We start from the raw sequence: 24268 nt of genomic DNA, 5'->3' as shown, positions 1-24268 counted from the left end.
GCCGCGTCGCTAGTCTTCCTATTGGAGCGGAGGTTCCCGTAGTTCAGGGTAGTCACGGAGAGACGGCGCTCGCAACCGACCCACTTCCTGTTGCGGAGGAAGTGACGATTACTAGGCTGGCGCGCGCTCGACCAATGGCTTGACCAGAGACTGTGGGTCCTGTGCCTCCGGGATCGCATCAGACGCCGCTAAAATCTCGGAGGCATGGCTACGTGATTTAGGTTTGCAGCGGCCACCGCAGCTAGCGCTCGCAGCCGACCCGGGTTGACCCGGGTGGGGAAGAGTAAAGAGGAAAGGGGCAGGAACCACCTTCTCGGCTCACGCGGCAGACATCTAGTAAAGGAGGCATTGGCTAGATAATGGGCGTGAAAAACTCAAGTCAAATCCAGTTCCAATAAAATCCAAGCTCGGTCAGCGTAGGTCATATGGCGTAGGTGCTATATAGGTGTTCTGTGGTGCTATGTTCTGTGACACAGCTTAACGCACGTACAGACAGAAATAGTGGTACAGTCATCTGGTGGAACCTGGTGAAAGAACGACGCAAAAGGAAAATAAAATGAGAAGCAGTCGGCGACGTCAACGGCGCCTTGACAGGCACGGTGATCAGGGCAGTCTCCCACCGAGAGGCGACAGTGGGCAGGACGATGCGTTTCATTTACCGGGCTTCTATTACGACGCCTCTCAGAAACGTTACTTTCGGCTGACGCCAGGCCAGAACAGGCACAACCCGCTTACACTGGCGTCCATCGAGGCCAAGTTGACCGACAGGAAGTGTCGGGAAGTCGTCGACGCGAGCCTGCGGCGCAGTGGCAACACCTCATTGCCTCGGAGTCTGAGTCGCATGCAGACAGGGCAACTGCTGTGCGGTAGCCTGGCTGCTTCGGTGCAACGTGCGCGCATGGCATCGCTCAGAGGCACCTTGCAGGCGCAGGTTGACGACGGAGGGGAGTGCACCTTCCTGTCGGGTCAGAGGGAGTCGGGTCCTGTAGTCGTCGGCGCTTGGGCTACCGAAACGGAAGACGGCCGTCGCGGTACCATCCTCCGCAGTGTCGATGTCGGCAAGTGTAGGACTGCTAGCTTGCAGACTATCGCCGCACACCCGAGACATAAGGTATTCGTCGACTTGCGCTTGGCAAAATCCCAGATTTTAGCTGTGCGCGCTGTATAACTACAAGCGGGGGGAGGGGGGGAGATACATAAAAAAAATTTAAAAAGACAGAAAGAAAGGGAACCGAAAGGTGCAAGCAGAAGTCACTGAAACGTTTTAGTTTTCAAAGTTCAGTGCAGAAGTGGATTCCAGTAACAAATTTAACTGTTGAGGCAAGTACGCACAGACTGTTAACATGCTTAAACAGCAGACTTTCATAAAAGTTTTCAGAACATGCAGCCTAGACATGCAATCAAGGAAGTACAGTCTGCACCTGAAGCACAACATGCTGCACACACAGCTTGCAGCACACATCTCAGACCTGTGCTACATGTCTAGGCTGCAAGGAGGCACATACAGTTCTTGTGTTTATTTTCTGCTAGCAGGCATGCATAACTCTCAGTAATCACATATATCAGTGCTAATCTGGTATGCGTGGTACACACTTAGGCAAAGAAACGGCGCTTTATCAAAGAATAAAAGGAGGTGACACACACAAGTGATGTGTGCATTGTCTCCTCTTGTCCTGTGCTAAAGCATTGGTTCTTTGGCCAAGATGTAACGGCAGCCATAAATACAAATTTCATAGCAATGCATGTATGTAAACTGTATGTAGAAAAGCAAAGTGGCTCTCGTACACATTTCAGCCTCGTGGTTTTACATTCGCCTTTTTATTTCAGGTGGTGGACATCAGTGTTTACTGCCGACCAGATGGAACAGTGTACACAGTGTGTGCATATGTAGCCTCAGACTGCATGCCAGGTGCAAGCAGTTTCGCAGAGTCGCGTCCTGTAAATGGCGAAGGTTCAGTCACATCATGGCCTTTCACTCGCGATGCTTTACGTAGCTGTGCATCCGCACCTGGAGGGCAGGTCCACGCCGTTGGCTTGGAACGGAATGTACAACTTCTGCGACTTCGGGAGACTGGATCGGTGGCATCCGATGTATGGACTTGTTGCGAAGACCCACTTGGTCTGGAGTTTAGTGAGGACAGCAACCTGCTGTTTGTGGGTACACATCGTGGTAATGTGATGTGCGCTGACTTACGCCGTCAGCCACAGTCGAATCACGTGTACGTGATTCCGCTCAATCGTGGTGTGGTGTCCCTCAGAGTAATAGACTCTGGCTGCACGCTGCTTGCGAGTGCCTATGATGGAAAACTGGTTTTGGTGAGTTTGCAGTGCATTTGGCTGTGTGCTGCCTTGCATGGGGCCATTCTTAGAGTGGGCATAGCAGGGAAGTGCACCTGTGTTTGTGCAGCCAATTGACTGCATTTCTCTTGAGTGCGGACATTTGTTTATGACGTCTTAAATTACTTTTTTTTGCAGAGGTTAAGTAGAGTTGACAGAATAGAGTCAAACTTCGATATAGCAAATATATATTGGTTATCGGGTATAGCTAAATAAATCTAAAACATTTCTTGCTGACAACAGCATGTAACAAATACAAGGTGTTTTTGTTTTAGCTACAGTAATTTTTTTAAAGATTGCCTATGGCAGATAGCACAATTCTTACCCTTGATCTAAATTACTCAATGATATGGCCATTACTTCTTTGAGAATTCAAAATGTTCAATTGGATAATTAACATAATTGCATTGATTAACCTTTTTTAAATAATTACTTTATGCCACATAATTCAATCTACGAAACACAGCTGCTGAGTGCGCATGGTGTATCCACTTGGAATGAATTCTCTGGACAGCACTAGTTCCGAGATATTAATTTTCAAAGTGTCCGACGAAATGCATTGGCATTCCAGTTACTTCATCAAGAAACTGCTGTTTTATGCATAGAAGCCAAAGTAACTGGAACATCAATGCCATAGGCAATCTTTAAAAAAACTTGTGGAGCTAAAAAAAAAAAGTAGAGAACACCCTGTATATGCTTATAATGAATATTGGATATAATGAAGGCATTGTTGTGTGTGATGCAATTTTCATCATAACGAGGTTCCATTATACTTCCATTAGGTTTCATTGATTACGAGAAAGCGTTTGATTCAGTCGAAACCTCAGCAGTCATGGAGGCATTGCGGAATTGGGGTGTAGACGAGCCGTATGTAAAGATACTGAAAGATATCTATAGCGGCTCCACAGCCACCATAGTCCTCCATAAAGAAAGCAACAAAATCCCAGTAAAGAAAGGCGTCAGGCAGGGAGATACGATCTCTCCAATGCTATTTACAGCGTGTCTACAGGAGGTATTCAGAGACCTGGATTGGGAAAAATTGGGGATAAGAGTTAATGGAGAATACCTTAGTAACTTGCGATTTGCTGATGATATTGCCTTGCTTAGTAACTCAGGGGACCAACTGCAATGCATGCTCACTGACCTGGAGAGGCAAAGCCAAAGGGTGGGTCTAAAAATTAATCTGCAGAAAACTAAAGTAATGTTTAACAGTCTCGGAAGAGAACAGCAGTTTACAATAGGTAGTGAGGCACTGGAAGTGGTAAGGGAATACATCTACTTAGGACAGGTAGTGACTGCGGATCCGGATCATGAGACTGAAATAATCAGAAGAATAAGAATGGGCTGGGGTGCGTTTGGCAGGCATTCTCAGATCATGAACAGCAGGTTGTCATTATCCCTCAAGCAAAAGGTTTATAACAGCTGTGTCTTACCAGTACTCACGTACGGGGCAGAAACCTGGAGGCTTACGAAGAGGGTTCTACTTAAATTGAGGACGACGCAACGAGCTATGTAAAGAAGAATGATAGGTGTAACGTTAAGGGATAAGAAAAGGGCAGATTGGGTGAGGGAACAAATGCGAGTTAATGATATCTTAGTTGAAATCAAGAAAAAGAAATGGGCGTGGGCAGGACACGTAATGAGGAGGGAGAATAACCGATGGTCATTAAGAGTTACCGAATGGATTCCAAGGGAAGGGAAGCGTGGCAGAGGGCGGCAGAAAGTTAGGTGGGTGGATGAGATTAATAAGTTTGCAGGGACAACATGGCCACAATTAGTACATGACTGGGGTAGTTGGAGAAGTATGGGAGTATGGTTACGCCCTGCAGTGGGCGTAACCAGGCTGATGATGATGATGGTGAGGTTTAGCAGTAACATCATCATATGCAGATTGTTATTTCAAAAAGGAATACTTTTCCTGTGCTAAATAATTTTTATGTACCATTTGCCATGGATCCTTATGATGTGCTGGCAAAAATGTTGCATATGTGTACCCCTGGCGACAAAATGTTGCAGGGCACAAAATCTTAGAAAAAGCAGAATATCTCCACAACGTCACAAAGCGGTCTGGTATTTGCACTTTGGGCTTCGACTAGAATATGCCAACAACATCGTGTTATACAGCTTTACAGGCTACTGCAATAGGTTGCTTGGGAATTGAACATTTTCGGAGATCCCGTGGTCACCGGGTGTACATATGTTCTTCCCGCTATTGGAAGGCCTGCAGCATTTTCTCTCTACTTATCCGTGTGCCTGTGACTAAGGACAGATGTGCACCAGTGACCATTCAAGCTGTCAGTGTAAGAATGAGAAAACACCTGAATCAACAGATTGCATTAATCTTTTTCAGAGTTTCTTCTTTGTGACACTAAAGTTATGCAAGTCATAAAGAATGTGTTGTTCACATAGCTTATAACGCTCGAATTTCAACTCTCTTGGCCTGGAGCACATAATATCACATTCGAGTTGTCTTGTAGCATACCACATAAATCTGCAGCTTTTTCAACTTGGCGTGTTTAAGTTCGAAGCACATTAGCCATTTTACTGGTAGGCAGGCTGGATGGTAAGCATGCAGAAACTGGGATGAAGTGTGGTCACTCACATGTTGTGGCATGATTTTACCATGTAGTGCCATGACACCCGAGCACTGAGTGTTTTGGAAGTTGGGGGGTAATGTTTTGACAGCATATGTCACACGAAATGCAGTGGAGTTTCACTTGTGCTCCACCTAAAATTACGAATGGCATTGAAGTAAGGTATTGTGTCAGTTAATCTTTTATAATCTTCTAGAAGCTGCTGAATAATGTCTAATGAAGATATTTATTAACAAACATTAAAGGGACACTAAAGAAAAAAATAAGCCTCAGCCGTATTACCAGATAACTGTTCTACAATTTACAAAAAGCCACTGTTACCAAGAGAGGAGACAAAAAAGACTCTAAGACAATATGTGGGTGGCAATGCAAAGTTGCAGTTTGTGCAGCAGCTCATGCATAGAGTTTAATGGTGCCTGCTCCAGCCTAGTTAAGTTTTGTATCAGCTGAGATAAAATGCAGTGTATTTTAATGGGATCTAAGACTGAACTTTGGACATTTCAAGAACAATTCTGCGCTACAACGGCTCAACTACAAAAATATACCTAGAAATATGTAATGTCACTCTGGCGTAGCAGTGCTGGGGCTCGGGCATGAAATTTAAAACTTGAAAGTTCTACCTTCATTCCCTAATCTAATAATCTATTGCTGCAGAGTTAAGGAAAATATAATTTTGAAAAATATCATTCATCATTCTAAACTGACTTGGTGTTTCTCTTTAATGTCCCTTTATGGTATTAACGAAAGTATGTCTTGATTAGGGCAGAAAAATCTTGCCAAAGAAGACATATGCTAATCGTGTGGGCATTAAGTCATTTGCTTGTCCTTCAGGTGGACCTTAGGAACCAGCAAGTTGTGCAGGAATTCACTGGCCACTGCAACAACGGGCTTAAAATGCCACTCAGCTACAATGCATCCGATCGAACTGTGTGCTCAGCAGGACATGACAAAGTAGTGCGGCTGTGGAAAGTGGGTGAGCGGGAGCCACTGACTGCATTGAAGCCTGGCAGCGGACAACACCAACCATGGCCCTGGTACTCGACCACACTGTTTTGTGCTGTGGGTGACCAGTGCCTCACTTTTTCCTGATAAGAACTATCAAGAACTACAAGAATCTTCAATTAAAGCCAATTTTACACTTGAAGTGTTTCAAAAGTGTTAAGTAAGGTAACATCTGGGATGTCTGAAGCAATCACATGCTGAAACACAGACTAGACAAAATAGTTGGAGAGCTGAATTGATTAACAGCCAACAAACTAGGAAGCCTCGAGTCACTGTTTCAACAATGGGAGTTGTCTCCATCACAGGGCTTCTTACGAAGACAATGCCCCTTATCATAATGTTGGTTTGCGCTCACATTGCTTCCCTTGTTCCTCCACTTCTGATCAATTCCTGTGCTGAAATATGGCTTAACCAACAAAATTATTTGTGCATGGATCCACAAGGCCAAGGCATGACAGAGCAACATGGTATCTACCTCTATTTCACACCATTGTTACTTAATGACAGAAATGCTTACAAATCTTTGTAATCATTATGTATTTGTGGCAACGAGCCACATGGGATATATATCCAGGAGTGCATCAATGTTAATGTGTGCGTGACCGCAGTAATTCACACCAAAATGTGTTCCATTTAATGGTGAAGCAGATATTTGTGGTGCACATTTTGTCCATTATGATAGCTTGGTTTAATGTAGATACACTTTTAGGCAATCTGCTATTTGCTGCACGTAATTTAACAAGTATTTAACCTTTAGTGGTGCCATAGTTGCAGCATCAGAGTAGCTTTGGCCTGTTCACTTTTATTTAGTTATCATTGAACATTTTTCATGTAGCTGAGGCGATTTGTACGGGGCAGTAAAAGAATTAACGGTACATGTCTATGCATCTAAGGTTGGCTGATGCGACACAGTCCTGACCAAAATTCTAATTTATAGACTCAAACATTTCCTTTGTGGAACATTTTCCATTAGATTTTCTTAGGTGGTCACAAATAATCTTGCAAGTGAGAGACCATATCAACGAGGTTACGAGGCCATGCAAAGCGGCATGTGTAGCTAGACCCAATTGATTTCAGAAGCCACGGGAGGAGACAACCTGACCTAAAATGATAGAAAACAGACATACGAGCATGTGTGCACTGTGGCCTCGTATGCTTATGGTAGCGCAACATAAAAGGTGTTTCATGTAACTTGAGCCAAACATTAAAATATGCAAATGCCATGTAGCTGGTCCAAACCAAGGTAATGTGGTTTGTCGTCGGTTGGAGATACTCAGATTATTTTTTGCAAGCAACTTCTGAGTTATATGAAAAATGTCAATGAGAAAATTGTAGAGCAACATGAAAAACTCCCGATACAGCTTTCTGTTGCTCAATACATGCTACACAAGTGTTTTTCTAAGCATGAAAGAAGCCTGCGAATAGAGAAAAAACAGTGTTTCCAAGTGATGACAAATACATTACCTTGGTTCTGACCAGCTATGCACCATTTGCATGTTTTTAGTTTTCCTCAAGTTAAGTGAAACGCCCTGTATAAATAAGTGATATACAGTAACAGACATATTGCTCATCTCGCCAACTTGCATCACGGAGTTGTGCTACTGCGTACAAAATTGCTCACATAGGATTACGCGACTGTGGGGCCAGGAAATGACGTCATGGCCATCATCTCTTGAAGATTGCAATCGATAATGCGTCGCAAAAGCAGCATTTATTCTGCTGCATCAGAACTATGGCTAGTCAGGAGCAAATACAAAAATGTCCTTTGCCATTTGCACAAAGCAACGTCCCACTCCAGTAAGACGTCGCCACAACGAAAGCTTAAAGTTCCAGCACACCAACTCTTCACACTGTACCCGCTTAGATTAAGACTAAGTTTTTTTAACTTTCCTGTACTCTCAGTACAGTGCACTGTACTCGTAGATCTCACAGCTTTTACCATTCCAATTCATAACCGACATGTACAGACATGCACTCTAAAAAAAGTTTCCACCCTTTGGGTTGTATTTCGTCCTCAAACAATAATCGTCATCTGTCTTGCCTGCATTTCATTTCTTTGACGCTGTGAGCCTGGTACTTCCTAGTCACGAACGGCTTGCGCGTATATCAGCTTGACACGGCATTCTCGACAGGAAAGTAGTGAGCGCCGAGTTTTCAAGAGAGGAAACGCGAGGAAGGCAGATGATTATTGTTTGGGGACAAGATAAGCCCCAAAGGGTGTAAACTTCTTCTAGAGTGTAATTTTTCTCCCTCAAGAATTGAACGGTGGAATGATTTGTCCAGAAATGTTCGTTCTTTGCCCCTGACCAGTTTTTGCCAGTAATTGACATGTGATGTTATCGCCACGCCTGCTTTAATACCATGTGGGCTGCAGTACGTAAAAAGAAATACACGCAAGCAGATGCCATGAAAATTTGTCACTTTGACGTCATCAGTGAACGCTTCAACGCTAGCGATGACAGCGCCAACAAGTTGCGGCGTCGAATGAAGAAAGTACACAAAAGAGCCGCTGTCGGATAAGACAAGACAAGCCGAGTTCTTTTTCCGTTCGGCACCATGGCAGCGAAGGTATGCTGAATATTTTTCACATTTTCAATCAAAATTAATCGGAAAAGTGCATACTCAAAACCGTTTTTGTTTATACCGACCTCATACAGAAGGGCTCCTGCTCCGAAGTTACATAGTTAGTGAAAGTGTAATAAGCTGTTACAGTACTTTACGGCGACTTTTACGCTTGTCCCTGCACTGTCGGTGTTTGCATGTCCGTGAGTATGCTAAGCGCAACGTGTATGCTGGCGAAGTGTTGAGCGGGTGTACAGCTTGCAAGTCATTTTTATCGCTACTTTGGGACGTTTCCCTTGGCACTAGCTACAACGAGGAATTCCGGGCCAAGGCTTGCGGGGTCACAATGGTTTCATGTCTGGGCATGTCTAGTCTTGTCCATCCGGGAGTTATTGTGTGTGGTTCTATGGGAGTCATTCTCGAGTTTCGATCCTGCTAGTATGAATCAAGATGCGCGTGCTAGTGTAACTGCAAAATGAGTACCGTGCGTGGGAAGCCTTTCGAGATTCGTATGCACATAGATAAAATCGCAAACCTGCCCTCTATAAAGGCGTTATGAGCAACTGTTTGCTGAATAAGTTTACAAACGTGATTGGGTGGAGGAGCGCCCTCGCAACGCCTGCCCCTTTGTGTTGCCATTCTGGAAAAGTTTTCTGTTCCTTCCAACGTGGTAGCCCTGTGTGAACAATACGCCTCTTTCAAGAGCACTAAATTGGCTATTGCGCTTCGCTGTCCTACCCGATACATGACATCGAAATAATTCTGTCATCATCAAAATATAACTCGTTCTTAGAGCATAGCATCGGCGCACTGCACATGGAAAAGAAACATCTTGCGTGTTTTGATTAAACAATGTAAGACAGCAAGCTTGCCATTTCATGAAAAGACTTTATAGTCGACAGTGCCTGTACTCGTGAAGAATAATGAAAGTAGGTTGGGTGGTGCAGCACGAAGCAGGGACAAGGGACGCAAGAAAAATGAGGACAAGTGCTTTTCTTGTGTCCCTTGTCCCTGCTTCGCGCTGTACTGCACAATCAAAAATGGAAAACCCACTAGCCCTAACTGTCGCCCTTCTAAGATTAAAGTAGGCCTGCAGAAATGACACTGCGGTTGCTGTGGACTTATGGAGACAGGCTTTGTGAACGCATTGACATGTGCTTCATGCGCAGCTTCCTTTACAGACGAAACTGCCGAGAAAGGACAAGAAAGACAAGGATAAGAACCCCATGCGGGAGGTTCGGATCCGAAAGCTGTGCCTAAACATTTGTGTTGGTGAATCGGGAGACAGGCTGACACGGGCTGCCAAGGTGAGCCTTTTGTACAGAGCTTGGTTATACTTCGGGCATGTGCTCCCCCGTTCACGTTTCATTTGACACTAATGGTATGGCCTGTGGGTGTTTGTCAATGTTGCAACTTGAATGAGAAGCTCATTGGGTTTTGTGTACACTAGAGACATTAGCTTTTACCACAATTGAGTTAGCAGGCAAAATTTTTAATTTTCACAATTGGAAAACGCCTACTTAGAATGTTGGTTATGGCAGCTGGTGTAGCACATAAAGACCTCCAAACATTTTCAGTTTTGCTTAGCAGCGATGGTGTTCTCCCCATCTTATGTCCTATGTAATCGGGACAAGAGGAACAAATGCGTAAGTCTTAAAAAAAAAAAAAAAGGCTTAAAACCAGAAAGCTCAATTTTCACTTGTGCCTTTTTGTTTGCTACAGGGAAACGTCAGACAAGAGCTGTGTTGCAGAAATGGGATCAGTATGACCTAACACATGCCGCAGTTGCCCCTCTGCGGTGAACTGAAGCAGCCGCTGATGTGTTGGTGCTGACCATAATTATCCATGATAGTGAGACACGTGATGGTATAAGGGCATTAATATAGCATTTACAAAAAGCCTACATGATCACACATTTTTTTGTTTGTATGCTTCCACTAGTGTAACTGATCGGTGCATGTTGCAAGTAGAAACCTTTACACATCTGGAAAACTTTTTTTTTTTTTTTTCATGTGAATCCATGTCGCAGACTATCATTTTTCCTCTATTTAAGGCACACACGTGCCACAATTGCCAAAGCACTCATCGGCAGGCACTGAATGCATGTTGTGCAGTCAGCCCTGTGTTGTATGTCAACAAGTGCGAGAGTGAATCCTCCTCTGCAACGTGAGGCCAGACTACAAATTCAGGCTTTGCTACTAAATTGGAGGTACAGCTTGCACCACATCTGTACATTGATGTTTTTTTAATATGTTTGCCCGTTTATAACGTATCTGCGAGGTGGACGGTAGGGGTCTCAGCATCTATGCACATTGCCAATGAAGCACTTTACTGTTCTGTTCGTTGAATGTTGACTTGATTTCTGCAACAGATGAGAGTAGGAGCACTAGTGAGACAATCTTTAATATGAAAAGACATATTCCAGCAAAATGCTTATTTGCTAACTTCTGCAATTCTCTTGTAATAAGCCCTGTTTTCAGAGCTCTATTGTAATTGTTGTATTGGCACCAATGGTCTTGACATTTTTTGTTTGTCAATCATAACTCTTGCAAAAGTCTATATAGAACTGTTATGTTTCCATTGACATTTTTTGGCTTAAATAGACTTTGCCGAGATACAGTTAAATGCATTCATGTCTTGTTTTTAAAGGGAAGGCAGAACTGATTTCAAAAGTATATATGTACAGTCGCTGACCAACTTTTCAGACCTGGCGGGTATTTGTACCTACCTGCATCGGTGACATTTATAGAACTTATACACTTATGAGCTTGTATAAACAGCATATAATCACAACGGAAGTCTTGGCTGCTATTATTGTATTATTTCATGAATCAACTTAACGAGGTTTTTTTGTCACGCAGATCATTCTTACTGCGACTATTTAGAGCAGAGCGCCTGTCCGCAGTGTTTCTACAGAAGTCAGCAAATCTTTAATGAATAATCTTTTCTTTGGCGCATTAATAATAATAATATTCGGGGTTTTACGTGCCAAAACCACTTTCTGATTATGAGGCACGCCGTAGTGGAGGACTCCGGAAATTTTGACCACCTGGGGTTCTTTAACGTGCACCTAAATCTAAGCACACGGGTGTTTTCGCATTTCGCCCCCATCGAAATGCAGCCGCCGTGGCCGGGATTCGATCCCGCGATAGCCACTGAGCAACCACGGCAGGTTTTTGGCGCATTAAATGCCATGACACAAACAATCAACTTGATGAGTTGTCAAAATATTTAGTGTGTCTTGTACTTTTTTTTTTTTGCTTTTTGCTGTAGTCTTTGTCATATTCTAAGGTTCGCCAAAAAATGTCATTCGTGGACTTGGGCCTTAACTACTGAATGCCATTTTCTGTGCCCGTGTGGCATGGGTATAAGATTCAATATGCATAACTGAGGTTCAGCCAAGCCACTAATAGCACTGCATAATGCACACGACAAATCGCAGCTACCGAAGTTAAGTGCCGTGCTAATAAGCACAGGGTGTATCGCCTGTCTGGCAGAGCATCTCGCCAATCTGCATTTGCTTGTAGCCAGAACACTAACTCGCCGTGGTTGCTCTTTGGTGTTGCTCTGCTAAGCACAAAGTCGTGGGTTCAAATCCTGGTTACGGCAGCCACATCTTGGTGGCAGTGAAATGCAAAAACACCTAAATCTAAGTAGATTTAGATGCGCATTAAAGATCCCTAGGTAATCAAAATGAATTCGGAGCCCACCACTACGGCACGCCTTGGAATCAGGCCGTGTTTTGGGCACGTAAAACCTCAATATTAAATTAACTAAAGCATACAGGAGCACATGCTTCAGCCTTGATTGCTAACTTGGGCATTTGGCACAGGGGAAATACTCACATGTCTGCTGCAGGTTTCAATGTATTCAACTGTTTGTTGACTCTCATCAGGTGCTCGAACAGCTGACAGGCCAGCAGCCTGTGTTCTCCAAGGCCCGCTACACGGTGCGATCGTTTGGCATCAGGAGAAACGAAAAAATTGCGGTGCACTGCACCGTCCGGGGCCCCAAGGCAGAGGAGATCCTCGAGAAAGGCCTCAAGGTGTGTGTGATTGTTTTGTGTGATCTGCAGGTAGCATGTTTCATGCGTCCTGTGTTGCCGGGTGAGGCTGTCGAGAAATTGGTGCCTGATACTTTGATTTTTAAACAGTTTATGTGCTGAGAATGTGAACAGTAATGAGCCATCTGACACATTTTAGCTACCTGCTTCCAATATGATAGGCAAATACAAAGTTACTGTACTTCTGACAAGAAGCCTACATGATCACAATTTTGTTTGGTTGGTCTGCTTCCACCAGCGTAGCTGATCAATGGGTCTTGAAATCTGGCAACTTTCCTAGGTTTAAGGCGTCCAACATGTGGAGCAATTTCAAAAGCACTCATCGGCAGGCACTGAATGCGTGTTGTGCACTCAGCCCTGTGTTATATGTCAACAAGTGCGAGAGTGAATCCTCCTCTGCAACGTAAGGCCCGAGTACAAATTCAGGCTTTGCTACTAAATTGGAGGTACAGTCTTTGTCAGAAGTATATAGACTGCATTGCTTGTGACTGCCAGGTGACTACAGGCTCTTTCAGGGAGTTTCATTGGTTATCATTAGTTTCATTGCCCTCAGGAACCAAAGAACTTGTACTTACCACTCAGATGCCTGGATTGTCAGGAGCATCGGAGAACCGTTTTAGTTGCCTGCTTCCAATATGATAGGCATATGCAAAAATAGTGTACTTCTGTCTACCTCTTCTTTGTAAATATGTGGGTTCAAAAATTTTGTGCACATTATAATTGAATACGAAAGAAACCATGCTTACGGCATTGGTAGCAGCCAAACTCAGCAGCGTCATCACCATTTGTGCACAAGATGTCAACAGAAGCTATTGTGTAGGTTGACAACATTGATACACCGCTTTCATTCAGAAACTCATTCAAAAGAAGAGTAATTTTATATGATTAGCCAATGGCAATGAGCTGCATCACACGATTTTGGTGTTCACAAAACTTGGATGCATCACAAGACAAACTGGTGTTGTTTACTAATAAAGGCTTGGTCCACCGGCGTATTCACAATGCTTGCAAAGCCATTCGGGAGAGCAGAACCTCAAACACATTGTGGTCTGTAAACAGCAATAAAGGTGTTCGGAACATGAACATGAATAAGTAACCATTCTGCTCAGGCAAATTGTGCAAGTTGCACCTTTTCTCATTGCAAAAATGAGTTCTATGCTGCTTTTTTTTTTTTTTTTTTTAACAAGACAGTGATCCTGGCACTGAACTCGGAATACCGTTGCTCAGACGCCTATGTGTCTAATGCTAGTTATGTGAAATCTTTGAAACAACAAGGTATCTTCGAAAGTGATAATCTGAGGATCCAATGCACCTTTTCCTGCCACTTTTAGAAGATATCTCTCCCGCATGGCGTTCTTATTCTCAAGCCTGCTTGACTGTTTATTCGAACCTCACGGGGACTGCGGAAATGTCCGAAAAAGCAGATTAAGAAAAAAAAAAAGAAATCCTTTATTTCCACGCACTTATTCGGGCTCGGCACTAGGCTTGAAGAAATCGTGAATGCACTATTGCACGCTGTTCAGTTTAGGCGCAATCAGATAAGCCTGAATCTCGGAGAGGGTTGTACGGTCATTATAGGCGGCTAAAAGCACAGTCACTGCTCGTACATGCAACGGCAGCGTAGCACATGGTGCGTCATCTTCCGACTCAGAGTCATCGTCCGGCGGCGCAGCAGAAACCTGACGAATGATCTTGCCGTCGAGTTCTGCGCATGTTAGTACAGCAGTATCAGCACCTGTGAAACTCAAATGAGACGGTGTCCGGAATCGCAATGCAACCACTGTGCAAGTCTTGGCAGAACATTTTCGGCGTCAGTAGGGACCACATCGGAAGGCAACAAATCCTAGGCCTCTCGGCACCCGCTTGCCGGCATTCCCCAACACAGTCTTCGTGGGCACTGTCGCCGCCATTAGACAATTGACACGATGTTTCCGTATGCCGCATTGCATCACCGCAACCTCGACACAGCACACAAAGCAAACGTCGCCACGCCGTCACGCCAACACCAGTCGCACAAACGAAAAAGGTGGCCTACTCGCAGCGTCGTGCACGAAAAAAGAAACAAATCAGCTGCTGGATTGTCTTGACATGGCTTACTAAGCTGAAACCGGAACTGCTATAGCTACGAACCAGGCAGAAACGATGATGAGCGGGGATTTGCAGTAGTGCCACTTCGTGGGGCAGCAAGGAGGCTCCATTCAAAACAAAAATGGAGTTCAGCAAGTCTAACCATGCACCGGTCAGAGTCTATGGTCAGAGTGTATTGTGCTCTCGATCGAGTTGGCTTAAGGAGTGTCCGAAAAATCAGACGAGAGGTTGCAAGGTGTCCGAACTTTCTGCAGTTGTTATACATTATGGTCTATGGGGAGAATGGCGGTGCCGCGAAGCAGACCGAATAATCGAGCATGTCTGAATTTTTAGAGTCCGAAAATACAGTCGGCGACTGTACTTCTGACATTTAAGCAGTCTCTGTTGGGTCCATACTATCATTTGGTGACTAATTCTTTTTTAGATCCTGAGCTGTGCATAGTGTCATTGTTTTAATACTCAACAGGATGTTTGCATGATTTATTTCCCTGGCATGCCGGTTCTCTTTTTTTTTTTCCGTGATTCCGTGGAAAACATATTTGATGGGTTCCATTGTGCTCATTCTTGAAAGCCCTCCAATAAACTAGTTCCTACAAAATTCCTGTGTGGTATGCCTTCCCTTTCTTCATGCAGGTGCGAGAATACGAGCTCCGCAAGGACAACTTCTCGGACACAGGCAACTTTGGCTTCGGTATCCAGGAGCACATTGACTTGGGTATCAAGTATGACCCCACCATTGGTATCTACGGTCTCGACTTTTACGTAGTGCTGGGCCGCCCAGGCTTCAACGTTGCACACAGACGCCACAAGAAAGGCACCATTGGGTGCAATCACCGGCTTTCAAAGGAAGAGGCCATCAAATGGTTCCAACAGAAGGTCAGCATCCCAATAGGGGCACATGGTTGTTTTTACTTCCTCTCCTCTGGAGCTTTCATTTAATAACCTTTGTAAAAGGTGGCTATATGCTTGGTTCTGAGATGTAGGCTGTGAGACTGTTTCATAACGGCATGCAACGCTGTGAAAACTGGATGAACTTCTCTCACTGTTAGCAATTGTGACAAAGAAATGGTGCATTACATATAAAAGGTAGAGGTATGTGACATATTGTTCAAGCAACAGTAAGTCGTGTATGTTGTAAACCATGTCGCTGATCTGTTTACCACTAAACAATTGAAGTTGCTTCTTCGAGTAGTGGCCACAGTGAACGGCCTGCATGCGTGACCAAAACAGTATTTCGTACTGGAAGTTCAAAGGTGCACAATTATTTAACTTGGCATAGCCTTACGACCACAAGTTGCAGTTGTAACATATAAAGTTGTTCCATTGGAGGGTTTGCAGGTAAAACTTCACTTCGAAACTTATGCAGTGGCACTTCTATGACCACACTACTTGTACAGATTTCATATGATGAAACGAAGTATAGTATTTGTGCGTGTTTCAAAGTAGCAAAGAATTGTGAATTATTTTACGGCGAAGCTGTAGATGGCTAGGGTTTCATGTATGTTTCTTGCTTGTGCGTCAACAATGAAAAAAAGGTGAGTGTGGGCCGATCCTGGAGATAGTGCAATACTGGGCTGACCCGCGGCAGAAGGAAAGCAGGCTTGAAGCACTCTGCCCCTAATAATAATAATACATGAAATAAACAAATCAAGATGCATTGTTTCAAGTAGATGGGTATACTAGAATTGTTTGTAAACAGCAGACGGACCCACGAGCAGGAGGTATTGCCATATACAAAAAGGACAATACGTATGTACGCCCGTACACCCTTGACTCGCAAGAGGACAATGCCACTGATTGTGGGGATGTCTGTACAGTACAAACGAAAGACGGAATTCTGATATCCACTGTGTATCTCCAGGTACGCCGAAGTGTTTTCATGATGTCGCAGTTAGCATGGGCTAGCTGTGTTGACACTACCCCTGTGATATTGTTGGAGACTTCAATGCGGACATTTCAAAACCAGACAAATGGTTCATGCTGTTTGTGCTAGAAGAGTTTGAAGTGCCATACCAATTCAATTCAGCGGTCGCATATAGATTTTCTTTAGCCAAGAACCTGTCTAAGGTTGTAACCGAACTAATCGGTGTTTATTGCAGTACTCGCAAAGCTAGCATCGCTACCATTATAAGATGATGGAAAGAAATACATGTACCGTTATGTAGCTGTGTGTGATGTGCTACAGCTTCTCAAGTCATCCACACATGGCTACTAAATTTTTTCTCTGTAGTGCATCACCCTATTTACTAGGTTTTAGAACTGACAGCAGACATGGTCACCTTTGATTAATGTAGTGTGAATATTATTTTGGATGTGTTGGAAATGAGTTCACTTTGAATATGCCAAGTGTTCGAAAACTGTCTTAGATAACAGTGAAACCTCGTTAAACCGTAGTTGGCCAGAGCTTGGAGAAAGTACATACTAAACGGTAGTACTGATTAAACGGAACTCGGAGAGAGTGTGATGAAAGGGCAAAAACATGTAGTATTTATTCACTTCACGCGACAAAAGTCTGTCACAGTGCAGTCCACTTATAGCAATATGCAAAATCAAAAATCCAATCGTTATAGCCGATCATTGCTATATCTGGACTGCTGTAAAAAAGAGAAAAAGCTGCCGAACATACCTTTGCAGCTCAAAAAACAAATTTGCTGCTTACGATGGAAAATTGGCATTGTAGAAAGTAGGGTGTGAAAAATAACATTTATTTATACCTCTAAGGAGCGTGTCAAGCTTTAGGTGCGCTGAAATTGTCAGTTTTCTCTTGCTTTTGCGGAATTTTCAGGTTCACAACTGCGGTGTGCGTTGCGTCCAGCAGCTGCGCGAACACTGGCAGCTCCAATGTAGCGTGCAATAAATCAGTGAGCGACTCTATCGACAACGGTGTACTTTGCGTGAACGTTACCGTCGGTGTCCACTGTCATCTCGTCGTCACCTCCGTCGGAGATTCTTCGCAGAATGAGGCAGCGCTATCCGTACTCGGAAACTCCTCCATCAATGCACCATCAGTTTTATTGCCAGTAGCAACATGCTCCCAGCCTTCGGTAATGTCAGCAGCTGCCACTGTGTTGGTTTCACACATGCGGGGTTTTGCCCTGGCGCACAAAGCACGGCGTTTCCGTCAATTGGCATGGTCGCTCGTTCTAGCCTTCATGATCGTGACGCTTGCGATTTTCAGAATTGTCGGTATCATCGACTGCGCGAGCTCGTACTTTGAGTCTTGCAAAATTTGCAGCTTTGTCTCGGGAGACACAGCTTCACGTTTTCTCACCTACGCACCTACCACTTCCGCGTCACAGTTCCATACTCGCTGAGGAAGAGAGGGATATTATTGTAGGAAGGGAGCGTGGGTGGGGTTTGCTTCTCACTTTTCTTTGGACGCTCGCCGGAGACGCAGAACAGCTCGTGCCATCTTGTGACATGCTGCGCTAACTTGCGGCGCTCTCCGTAGCTTTCGCAATCGGTGCGCTGGCGGGATGCTCTGCGCGGTAATGGTGGCAGATACGAACTTGCATAGGCAAACTTTTCACCCTGTCTCGGTTAAGGGGAACTTAGCAACGCAAATTTCACGATTATTCTGCATGGAAAACGCTGCCCAAAAGGCAGAATTTCGATATCTCCGATATGTGGCGAGTAACATATCATTATGTTTTTTTCTTTTATTCCTAATGCATAAATTGATACTGTGAAGTCTATTCACTGTCATAACCGATTTATCGTCATATGTGGCATCGTTGTAAGTTGACTGCACTTCATTTTCGTTTGATGCTGCAGCAGCCTAGCCGCAACAACAGCGGTGTCAAACTTACCGAAGCTGCGAGCCAGGGTTGCAGCCAGCTCCCTTTTCTCGGCAAACGCTCTCACGGCAGATTCCTTGTTAGTGTTGCATATTTTGCGTGCATGGGTGTGGTAGCGCTGCAGAAGTCGCGGGGCACCTTTTACATTGCGGGATGCTGTTGAGGCTGATGTAACACGCAGCTTCTGCCACTGTCGGGTCTGAATCACCCGTGCTGTTGCCTTCCCTGTCGTCCTCATCACTGTCGTTAGGCAGAACTTTGGCAACAGAGGCAACACCGGCGAAAAGTCGAACCTTGTAGCCGCTATCGCTTCGCGGTCGCAGCAGCACTGCTGAGCAACTTCTTTGCATTTCAAATATCACACACTGTAGTCGACGGTAGATCCCTGTCGCATGACAGCGCCGACTTCTTCGCTCCACGTTCGGTAGCACAAACAGTGTCAAATTTTTCTTCTATACGAGCACCTGGTGTCTTTTACCTGAGCTTCAGCATGACACGAGTCCTTGCTTGCACGACACCGAAATGTTGATGCAGCTTCACGTGCAAATGCACAGGATGCTTGGAGGCCGTTCTGATATTTGAGGCTAGTTGACCTAACGGGCTGCCCAATGAGGACGATGCACCACCGTGATAGCGTGACGAAAAGTGGAAGCACTACATGTTAACCGATAATAAGATAATAAGCGTAATAAGCTGGTACAGTTTATGCGGATACAAAACAAATTATTTTCAATGGCCGCTGAGTTGGAGATTTGACTTCTTTTAAAAGGAAACTGCTGTTTAAGGGGGGAGGCTACCCTGGAGACCGAACTTTCTTATTTTTTAAGATATCCAGATGAAACTTTCAGGGTACGTTCACACCACTGAATTATGAGGAACTGCAAAGTTTCATGAAGATATGTTTATTAGTTCCAGAGTTATTGAGGTCTAACTAGGTGATTCATGTATATGCCTGAGGAAGAGCCTGGAGAAATGCCAGGACATCGTAGGAAGCTGAAATTCACTGTGATGATCCCTTGATAGATATCCCAGGGGGCTAAAGAGCCCTTTTCTTTAATTTCCCCTCCAAAAATTTTTAAGACAACTTTGAATTTGATGTAGCCAGTAATGACCACATCCATCAAAAATTAATTGCTTATTATAAATTAACTGCACCAGCTTTCAAAAAAAGAAGCCTGTTACCCCCTGGCAAAGTCATTCAGGAACAGAATAAAAAAAACGGCATACAAATCTGAAGAGCGGTTCTTGAGATATCGCCTTCCCCAGCACCACTACTAGCGAAAAAATCCATTCCGAGAAAACAGGCCTTAAAGTTGAACACATGTGTTTCTTTATTAGAAAGCTCCTGCGGAGCTTCTAATTAGCTCTTGCGGCTCCAGGCACACTCAGTGTGTCGGATTTTCGACTGGCGACAGCCGAAAGCACAGTTCCGCCGCTGAAAAGCGTCTACGCAGTCGGCACTCGCTGCGAGAGATAGGAAGTTCGATGCTCGTACAAGACGCATATCGCGCTCCCGTGCACCGAACATCTGCACTGTCTTGGGCTTTGCCGGCATCGCGTGCAGCGAAGAACTAGCGAAAAAAGAAAAGCTGAACAAATAATCTAAAAGATAGCGCAAGGCGATGAGCAGCGCGCAAGCTCATGTTGAGGCCGACAGAGCAAGGGGCAACAACGACGCGAGCGCGGCAACAAAGGGAGCAGCCGCTGCCGCCCGCGCAGCAGCCAATGGCAGGCGCGCTTTAGCCCGCGAGATTTGAGCAGCAGCCGCTGCCCGCGCAGCAGCCAATGGCAGGCGTGCCTTAGCCCGCGAGATTTGAATGCACTGCTCCGGCCAATCAGCGCTCCGCATCACATCGCAGGAAAACGCCAATAGCGTCTCAACCGCGCCGACGATGCCATTTTGCAAGGCGGCAAAATATAGACAAAGAATCCACGGTCAAAACGACACCAAGATGGCGCGGGCAGGCCGCATGGGCCGGGAACGGCGCGCCCGCGAAGTTTGACTTCATTTCGGCATTTGCGCGTTTTTTGGGCCGCGGTGGCCTCAAAAGTAGCGTTATTTTTGGTACTTTACGGTTGAATTAGGTGCTGATAATTACAGAACAGGTAGTTTATGAGACATACAAACCAAAAATATGGTTTTTCAAAAATCGACTTTTTCGCTATTTTTCGGTTTTCAAGGGCCGCGTCCCCCCTTAAGTGGGTATGGTCTGATGAGATTTTATTGTACTAAATGTGAGGGATTTGTGGCTCCATTGTAATTACTGATCAAGTTTCGTAGCAGGCACCAGAATTGGTACAATAGCTTCAGTGATTTCAACAATTTTTCGACAGTTCTCAATAGGCTGGCATGTTGTAATTGCGGATTGATCTTCCAGTATTCAAAGCATTGCTAGAAACATTGTGGCTAGTGTCAGTTGTGGGAAATTCACACAGAAAATGTGCCATGGAATGCAATGGCTTTTCAGTCAAGTTTCCTGAACATTTCTTCCACAGTGAGGACATCTCTAATGCAGAGCTTGCCAGAGAGGCATATGCAAAGAGTCATAAAAAATAATCTTAGTCAATAACTGAAAAAAAAAGTCAGGACATTTTTTTGCTTGTCCAAGAAAGCTGGTGGTCACAGTGAATGCCGCTTATGCTGCAATTGCTCATTGTGCCTCTGCATTGTGCTTCCCCATTCGTGAAGCAAGCACATCCAAGTTTGGCAGCCATTGTGTGTGTGTCTCTTGAAAATTAAGAAAGCTGGTCTTTATAGTCAATAATATGGGGGGGGGGGGTACAGATCCGAGAGTTTTGAGCTGCAGTTTGGACACCCCTGATAAAGTGTGTAGGGCAGGCAACCATTTGTCTATTGGCATAACAGAATGAATGCCAGGGAAAGGTAGGTGCAGTCGAGACCCACCGCGGTGGCTCATGGTGGTCTGCTGCTGCTTGAGCAAGACGTTGTGGCTTTGATTCCTGGCTGCACTGACTGCATTTCGATAAGGGTAAAAAGCAAAAGCACTCGTATCTCGGTTTTGGTGTGGTACGATAACAAAAGTGTTCGAAAGAATTCTGAGTCCTCTACAATTACATCTTTCATAGCCCCAGTGTTGCTTTGGGACTTTACACCCCGCGAATCGGTCAGAGATGGTAGAGGGGTAGGCGATGCGATTAAAAATTTGCCAGGCATATGATAGTCCAAACTAGGCAGGGTTAATCAGATCGCTGAGAGAAGGCTTCATCTTCAGCAGACATAAAATGGGCTGATGTTTACCATCTTTAAACTCTGGGGGTGTAGAGCTTTAAAATGTCATCATCTTAATTGTTGATTGACGTTCCGATGATTGCCAAAATTGGCTAGCTTGAGTGACAAATTACTCATAAAACTGAAGCTGCCCCATGTGCAAAATGTGCCGTCTAGGGCTGGCGAAAAAGCTCTTATTTTCCAGTAGGAGGGCCGAGGAAAATATTTGCGAGTATATACCATATTTATTCAAATCTGGGCTGATGTTTTTTTTTTTTTCCATTAATCATATACCAAACTCTAGGGTCGGCTTAGACTCGAGGATTTTAAAAATGCGCCAGTTTTTGACTGAAAATGATAAATATTGTGCCTAGCTAGTGCCATCTAGAAAAGTCAGTATCGCAGCTGCCACTAGATGCACCACTAGCCAACTGAAGTACACAAACTAACGACGTCACCATTTGGACCTGCGTTGTATTGGCATGCAGCATGGCTTTTTCGTAATGGCACCAAACAAGTGATGCCACTATAGTGTCGATTTCAAATGAAAAGTTGCGCTAGCCGCAGAGGTATCGTGAAATGTTCAAACCGGGCGGGACTTCAACATCGATGAAAAATATGTTGGTCGTTGGAGGGGGCAACGGGAGATAGTTTTTCGCGTGTGCCGCAACGAGATGGCAGCTATACGGAATACAAACCGCAGTTATGGTCCGACGTTATCGGTGCGCGGGTGCACATTGCTTGATGCCGGGCGTGTCGGAGTGCATTGGCAGCGTTCGGTTATGTTGGCTGCGCCAGTGCTTCCAATGATTGGTCGAACTATGGGCGCTGTTGTTCTCGCCAACGTGACGTAACGTGTGCGAGCGCTCACACTATGTCTGACTATATTTAGCCCTTTTATAGCAACGAGGCTATACTAATGGAAACTTTCTGTGGCCATGAAGGGAAAGCTACGGAGGCAAAGCGCGCGCAAGTGAGAGCGCTTCGGAAGAGTCCCGCGTTAAAGCTGGGGAAGAGAAAACAAACACCTTATTAGCAACAGTTAAATAGTACAACACACACCACTGATTGTAAAAGTCAACTTACTTTGCGGCTTTTCACTTCTGTGCCTGGGCAAATGTGGAACCGTCGCACGTGGATGCTGCGTCGATTCACCGTCTATTCTGAGCAACCAAAACCACTGTCAAACGCTGGCGAAATACTAGGAGCGGTTACACATGTGCAAAAGGTCCGCCCCATAGCTTTCCAGTCATAGCTGCAGAAAGTTGTCCGCGAGTAAAGTATATGATGTAGGGTGGGCTTGTCATGTGCACATTCGAGGCAAGTTTTTTCTTCAAATATTCGGGGGGGTGTTTAGGATCGGGGCCAGCCTAGGTTCAAGTAACTACGGTAAGTTAAATGGAAAGCTGTCAACTCCAGTGGCATGAGTTCACTGATATTCTCTGCTGTACTATCGCACTGCATCGGCAGGCACTCATGCTTGATCGGCATGCAGTCCTGTGTTGTATCTCAACGAGTGCAACAGCAAATCCTCCTTTGCAACGTTGGGCCTGACACATATTCAGTCCTTACTACAAGATTGGAGGTACAGCTTATGTACTGTTAATGGGGCAGTCACTCTGAGAAAATGCCATTTGCATGTGACTCCTCCTTTGCCAGTAGCTACTTTTGACTGACATACACCTAGACGCCGTTCAGAATAACTTCTTAAATTCCAGAATGTTGCAGCAAGATGTAAATCTTGTCGGTCTGGCAGGGTTGCTGTTGTCTTTTGCTCTATCATGCTCTCCTTGGGATAAAAGGTCTCTGGCTGTGCACTCCAGCTGCAATCGGCCACATTAAGCAGAACCAAGAGCCATTCTACCTTTTCGTTGATTCAGGGGGGGGGGGATGCACCTTTTTGTTCAAGTTATATTTTTAAGGTTCAGTTGGAGAACTTGAGACTAATGCTGTGAAATGTTCTCTTTGCAGTACGATGGCATCATCTTGCCTGGAAAGGGCGGCAAATGAACCTGCTGTCGGCCACATTTGATTCCTCACAAATAAAAAAAAAACTCACATGGTATATGTTTAAGGTGCTTTGTACACATACAAATACAGTCGCCGACTGATACTTTGGACATGATTGATTGTGCGGAGAGCTCCGTGGCACCGCCATTAGCCTCAGATTTAATGTATACACCTTACAGATTTCTGTGTGCTAATCTGGCTGCTGAGACAAGCAGAAATAGTGATACTTTCGTTTTGATAACTGCTGACACATCGAAACTGCAACCAGCGAAGTCTAGTCGTCTAGTAGTCTCCAAGAGGAATTTGGTTGCAGAATTCACTACTTACGTCTGCCTGTAGCGACGGCATGACTGGTAGAGATACAGGCCACGATATTGTAGCCAATGCCTTTTGCTCAATTTTGCTGATCCCAATGATATGTGCCGAGTGGCGCTTCTATCACTGACATAGCAGGAAAAGCGTGAAAAGGAATCGTATATAAGGCATTGCTAGAAAATCGCATCCGCGGAATGTGTTGGGCTGTACTTAAGTCGTATTCTTGGAGGACCACTTTTAAAGATACTTATTCGCGCTATTTCGCGTCTGG

General features: G+C 44.8%; 2 protein-coding genes across 3 annotated transcripts; both read left to right on the top strand.

The window, feature by feature from the left end:
- The first annotated feature begins 428 nt into the window (after nt 1-428).
- On the top strand, nt 429-6073 carry LOC142585488 (DDB1- and CUL4-associated factor 4-like). Its single transcript, XM_075696280.1, has 3 exons — nt 429-1111; nt 1828-2316; nt 5763-6073. The coding sequence occupies exons 1-3, from the start codon at nt 557-559 to the stop codon at nt 6018-6020; spliced, it is 1302 nt and encodes a 433-aa protein (XP_075552395.1). The 5' UTR covers nt 429-556; the 3' UTR covers nt 6021-6073.
- A 2388-nt stretch (nt 6074-8461) lies between these two features.
- RpL11 (ribosomal protein L11) lies at nt 8462-23737 on the top strand. Of its 2 annotated transcripts, none has more exons than XM_075696281.1 (5): nt 8462-8501; nt 9677-9802; nt 12391-12540; nt 15280-15522; nt 23644-23737. In XM_075696281.1, exons 1-5 carry the CDS (start codon nt 8490-8492, stop codon nt 23680-23682), a joined length of 570 nt encoding a protein of 189 aa, XP_075552396.1. In that variant the 5' UTR covers nt 8462-8489; the 3' UTR covers nt 23683-23737. The 2 variants fall into 2 exon arrangements, with proteins under 2 accessions (XP_075552396.1, XP_075552397.1); XM_075696282.1 differs by lacking the exon at nt 8462-8501 and adding an exon at nt 8676-8698.
- The last annotated feature ends 531 nt before the right edge of the window (nt 23738-24268 follow it).

This window comes from Dermacentor variabilis, chromosome 6 (genome assembly GCF_050947875.1).
Source record: "Dermacentor variabilis isolate Ectoservices chromosome 6, ASM5094787v1, whole genome shotgun sequence".
NCBI classification, from domain to species: Eukaryota; Metazoa; Arthropoda; class Arachnida; order Ixodida; family Ixodidae; genus Dermacentor; species Dermacentor variabilis.
The sequence above is the reverse complement of the archived record's forward strand: the minus strand, read 5'-3'. Positions and strand labels throughout refer to the sequence as shown.